Source organism: Anomaloglossus baeobatrachus, chromosome 4, assembly GCF_048569485.1.
Source record: "Anomaloglossus baeobatrachus isolate aAnoBae1 chromosome 4, aAnoBae1.hap1, whole genome shotgun sequence".
Lineage (NCBI taxonomy): Eukaryota > Metazoa > Chordata > Amphibia > Anura > Aromobatidae > Anomaloglossus > Anomaloglossus baeobatrachus.
In genome coordinates this window covers 427,328,610-427,334,609 of record NC_134356.1, presented here as the reverse complement: position 1 = coordinate 427,334,609, position 6,000 = coordinate 427,328,610, and the positions used below count along the sequence as shown (strand labels likewise).

The 6,000-nt window shown below is 41.0% G+C and overlaps 1 protein-coding gene across 3 annotated transcripts in view; it reads right to left on the bottom strand.

Moving 5' to 3' along the window:
- Positions 1-2,120: 2,120 nt before the first annotated feature.
- Positions 2,121-6,000, bottom strand: part of PPP6R2 (protein phosphatase 6 regulatory subunit 2) — a 203,590-nt gene continuing 199,710 nt past the window's right edge. For all 3 annotated transcript variants that reach the window (XM_075345413.1, XM_075345415.1, XM_075345414.1), the window contains one exon: positions 2,121-5,950. In XM_075345413.1, coding sequence (XP_075201528.1) covers positions 5,899-5,950 — 52 coding nt within the window. In that variant the 3' untranslated portion in view covers positions 2,121-5,898. The remainder of the gene's footprint in view (positions 5,951-6,000) is intronic.

The window sequence follows — 6,000 nt, the reverse complement described above, 5'->3', positions numbered from 1 at the left end:
AATATAAATTTATTGGGCTGTAATCACTTATGAATTTGAGTCTCTCCTTCAAAAAGCAACAATGAAAAAATATAATCTTCTAGTAAAACCATAGAAGAACTTTTAGTTCTTGGCAGTATAATAATGCTGACCTCAGAATACTCTTAAAGTAGTTTTCCACTTTTAGAAACGTGGGCACCAAACGTTCCCTGTATTGCATAATCGTTATCAAATAGTACTCATTCTCCCTAGGTCAAGAGCCAGGGCTCAGATGTGGCTCCGGCCTCAGTTTATGGCTGCAGCAGTGACATCAATAGCTTAAATCACTGCTGCAGCCAAACACTAAGCTCAGCAGCTCGGCCTATGTAGACGGCACAAGCCACTGAGCTCAGTGATTGGCTGCAGTGCCTGGGAGCGGTTGACATGACATTACCTCTGCAGCCGGATTAGCAGCACCAGTGGGAGTCAGTGCTGGATCCGGGGAGGGCGAGTACGATCTGGTTTTGTTATTTTACAGTACAGGAAATATTTAAGGTCCACGTTTCTAAACTTGAAAATCCCTTTAATATGGTGATGCAGTCTGCAAAGAATAACTTAAGAACCAAAAAAGATTCCCTCCAGATCTGTCAGGTCTCGTATGCAGTATAGAATAAAGACAGAGATGCTGAGCTTAGCAATATAATATGCTCTATGATTTCACAAAGTATTTTCAGTGGAAATCAATGATTTAAAAGAGTATTCCCATCTCCAAGATCCTAGCCCAATATGTAGTGGGTGTAATAATAATAATAATAATAATATTAGCACATACCTCCAATTAGAAATGTGACATAGTTCTCATGATATAGCCATGTTTCTTACCTCATGTGCAGGGCATTGCAGCTTAAGTGTCCATGGTTCCGACCACGAGCAAGTAACTGTCACTATATTCATGCTCGTAACTTTGGATACCTAAGCTACTGCAATGCCCTGCACATGAGGTTAGAGATATAGCTAATCAGGAGAACTACACTAAATTTTTAATTGGAAGTATTTGCTAATATTATTGTCATTACACCAACTACATATTGGAATGGGATCTTGGATACAGGAATACTTCTTTAATTGCGGTCTCAATTCTTCCATCTAAAATTAGGACTCATTCAGACATTTGTAAAAATCTGTCTGCAATGCACAGACTTGAACACAGCAGCCTTATCTATGATAATGCTGCTGAGTTCAAGTCTGGAGGCCTCTGCCAGTTGGTGCACGGACCGATTTTCATGGATGTCTGAATGAGCTAGTACAGAGTGTGACTAAAGGCCACTTTACACGCAGCGACATTGCTAGCGATGTCGCTGCCGATCGCACCCGCCCCCGTCATTTGTGCATCACGGGCAAATCTCTGCCCGTGGAGAACAATATCGCTATTACCCGTCACACAGACTTACCTTCCCAGCGACATCGCTGTGGCCGGCGAACAGCCTCTTTTGTAAGGGGGCGGTTCGTGCAGCGTCACAGCGACATCACATGGCAGGCATCCAATAGAAGCAGAGGGGCGGAGAGCAGCCGCCTGAAAGACACACCCACCTAGCTGCCGGAGGAAGCAGGTACGGTGCTGTTCGTCGTTCCTGGGGTGTCACACGTAGCGATGTGTGCTGCCTCAGGAACAACCTGCGTTCAAAAGCAGCAACGATATTTGGTATTAGAACGACGTGTCAACGATCAACGATTAGGTGAGTATTTTTGATCGTTAGCGGTCGCTCGTACATGTCACACGCAACGACGTCGCTAACGAGGCCGGATGTGCGTCACGAATTCCGTGACCCCAACGACATCTCATTCGCTATGTCGTTGCGTGTAAAGCGGCCTTAAGTGTTTCACCCTCAAGGTAAGCACCTTTAGGCCCTGTGTCCACGCTGTTTATTTTGACGCAGATTTTCAGAAATTTGCAGCAAAATCTGCATGTCCATTGTGAAGCCAGCAAAGTCCATGAGAATTCAGAAGTGCTGTGCCCACGTTGAGCATTTTTCCCTTGCGTATTTGGGGCAGATTTCTTTTTTTTTTACCAAATCTGCACCAAATATGCAAGGGAAAAATAAGCAACGTGGGCACAGCACTTCTGAATTGTCATAAACTTTGTTGGCTTCACAATGGACATGCAGATTTTGCTAAAGATGTCTGAAAATACGCGTCAAAACTACAAAGCGTGGCCACTGGGCCTTATAAAAAGGAACCATTAGATAGGGTGACATTGGGAGACCTGACAGATTATCATTATACACATGTAGCAAATATTGTGTCCCTTTTTGCTATATCCATTCACATGCCCAATAATGAAAACAATCATTAGCTTAATTTAAATTCTTCTACAGATCTTATACTACTTGCCATACACATAAAAGTATTATATAAAAAAAAAAAAAACACAAGAAAAGGTGTTGAAATGCAATTTCATCCATACCATAAAAGTCAACAGTGAAAAGTCAACAATGAAAGGTCTTAAAAAAAATGTATCATCAGAAAATTGTTATGTTTAAAGCTAGGTTTACATAATGAATATTTTCGTTTTTCCTAATTTTTCATGTCATTATCTATATTAAAAACAATCTTAAAATCTTGAGGTTTTTTCACCATAGTCATTGTGCCTCATAACAGACTGACACTTTAGGCTGCTTTACACACAATGATATTGCTAGCGATCTCGTTAGCGATGTTACACGCCAGATCGCAGATAAGATTTGCTGAGATCGCACATGTGACCGCCGCATAAAACACGACCTATGAGCGATCTCGGCAAATCATATGTGCGATCTTGCGTGTTACATCGCTAACGAGATTGCTGTGTGTAAAGCGGCCTTTTCTGTTCGGCAGAGATCATGGCAGTCATCTCAGGGTGATTATAGGCAGGATATCAATGAAAGGTATAACCTATGTATTAGACAGATAAGGATTCTTCTTTTACAAAAGGTGGTGGTCCAAGCTCACCCCTCCTGCTCCGGCATAAAGACCTCTGCACAGATCATGTTTAGAACATTCTTCCATAGAAGTCAATGTGTCATCTCAAGACTATAGGTTCCTATAGTCCTGCTGTGAAGCATATATCTAAATGCTAATAAGGTCTCTTTCACACATCCGTGCAAAACACACCTGTTTTGCACGGACTGTGGTGTAGGTGCGTATGTATATGAGTTTGTCCGTGTGTGTGTTCAGCATGTGCTGTCAGTGTGCTATTTGTGTGACATGCACATAGCACACGGACAGCATGTACTTGTATACTTACCTGTCTCTGCCGGTGCTGCTGCTGCTTCTGGGTCCGCCGAGCAGTGAATATTCATGAGCATAATGAACAAGCACGTAAGCAAGTCACAGCAGGGCCGAAAACAGCAGCACTGGAGACAGGTGAGTATAGAAAATCATTTTATTTCAAAGACACATGTTTTCTCCCGTACGTGTCACACAAACCGTACACTGGTGAGATCCGTGAGACATTCGTGCCACCGGAGAAAAACGGACATGTCGCCGTGTGGAGCACACGCACACACATCCATGTGAAAACATGGATGTCTGGGCAGACCCATTGATTTTAATAGGTCTGCGTGTGTCCGTGTCTCCGGTATGTGTGCAAACGGACGTCACAAGTACCGAAAACATGGACATGTGAAAGAGATCTAACAGTCATTCAGGGCAAGATAGCGGGCAAAGTAATCATGTACAAAAGAATATCTCCATTTAGAAAATAAAAACAGGCTAGGAAAAAAAAACATTATGCTTCCATAACTGGTTTTAATAATAAAAAAAAAAAGTATAGATGATACATTTCCTTTAAGCCAATTCTATGGCACACAGTTTTTAGTGATGTTCTTTAAGATAATTAAATCACTTTTTTTTAAAAACGTAGAAATTAAAAAAAAAACCTATGTATTTTTGAAAGAAACTCTTGTGCTAACATTAATCACAACTAAAAAAAAAACCCTCAATAATTTAAAAGAACAACGTGAACTAAAAATGTAATATCAAAGTCTATGATGTCAAACAATAAGATACAAAACATTCCTATAACGATTTAAAAATCCTGCGTAAAAAAACAACCATCCGGACGTAATCTGTGTTAGTTCCTACATATTTTTTCCGTATATTTCTAAAATGTGGAGCGAAAGAGAACATCGATTTATCATAAACTGTCATGAACGAGCGGTTTGCAAAAGAAAAATAAAATTCTTGACAAGTACATTATAACCTCTTTAGGAAAAATACTTTGAGAAGACCACCCTTCTATTTATACTGGATTTTCTGTGACAGATTTTTAATTCCATCATGTACTATGCATTCTGGCATCTACATTGAGAAAATCACTGGTGGACACAGACAGACAAGGGCCCCTGTGCAAGAACAATATATGGGCTCTGTGCCTTTTTTTAAGTCCAATAACTCATCAAAATGCACAATCCCACCCGCATTGGAGATAGAAATGGGCCCCCTTACCTCTTGGGCCCCTGTGCGGCTGTACAAGTTGCACCAATGATATGTCCGCCCCTAGAGAAATCACCCCTGTAACATTTTTCAATGCAATTTTGGGTGGTTGCCTTAAAGGGAATCTCTCGTCAGGTTTTTGCTTTCCAATCTTAGAGCAGCATGCAGTAGGGTCAGGGACCCCAATTCCAGTGATGTGTCACTTAATGAGCTGCAGTTTTGATAAAATCACTGTTTTACTTGCTGCAGATCTAAGCAGTTCTCTAAATGCTGAGATCTGGATACCCCCACCCACATTATGATTGTTAGCTTTCTGCCTATGCACAGTGTACATGGAAAGCTGCCAATCAGTGTGTGCAGGGTTATAAAAAAGACTCATGAATATATGAAGACTACATGGCAACATGATCACTAGTCCTCTAATGATAATCTCCTACTGATAAAACAGTGATTGTAATCAAAACTACAGCAGGCAGGCCAGAGAGTGATTGAGTGATCAGATTGATCCAGATTGCTGGAAGCAGGGCCTCTGCCTCTATTTCATGCTGCTCTTAGATTAGGTGAAAAAAAAAAATCTGGTGATGGATTCCCTTTAAAAAGGTTTCACTGCAATATAAAAGAATAATAATGCTGAGTGCAAACAAACATAAAATGAAGTCTATGCATAAAGTACTATTCAAATCAACACTCCCATTCCGGTTTTGTCTCTTTTCATGGGTGGATATTGGATCAACTGGACGAGAAGAGATGGCACAGAATGATAAGATACAAGTAAATTGTGCTGGCAGAGAGAGGTAAAGAGATACTTTGCTGGCAGAGTAAAACTGGTAAAGGCGTTTTGTAATGGATGAAACTGTAGGACCTGGATTGGTACAAACTGGAGATTTAACATTTTCATGAATGAGTTAGATTTTCTCCAATTTAAACTAAAAATGTGTCCTTTTGTCAAAACCAAAGGTGGTTGATAAGGATTAGGAAGTAAAGTGCATGGAAACAGAAGACTGTAACCCATCTGTAGCAGTTTATGGCCAGTGTTTTTGCCACACACTAGACATACTTGAGTTCTGGACTGCGGACTGCTGTTTACTGCTAAGAAGTATCATGTCTGCAAGCAAGCAGAGAGAAGCATAAACTGGATTATTGCTAAAATAATAAGGTTTTTGAGAAGACTGCAGACAAAGAAACACTACTTCATTCATGCTCATTTCCCAGCTGCCTTGTACATCTTTCAACTGGTATGATGACAGAAGGATACGAAAGGAGCTGCAGAGGCTCCCAAGGGTCTGGACAAACACACCCAGAATTGTATGTCCAAGTTCTCAGTTCAGTTTGCTGCATCCACTACTATTTTCCTGCAGTGCTCATTTAATTGGCATTAGGTTCTCCAAACAAACCAGATCTGCACAAAGGTCCCTGGAAATAAGAGGTCCCGCCTCAAACCAGATGTAGTTTGGAGCTGATGTTTTGTCATGCAGGCCCATTTACTGTGGCTTCAGGATTCAGGGTAAGATCCTCGGGACTGTAAGAAAAATAAAGAATCAGAAACTTTAGCAAAGCCCAGCAACTTTT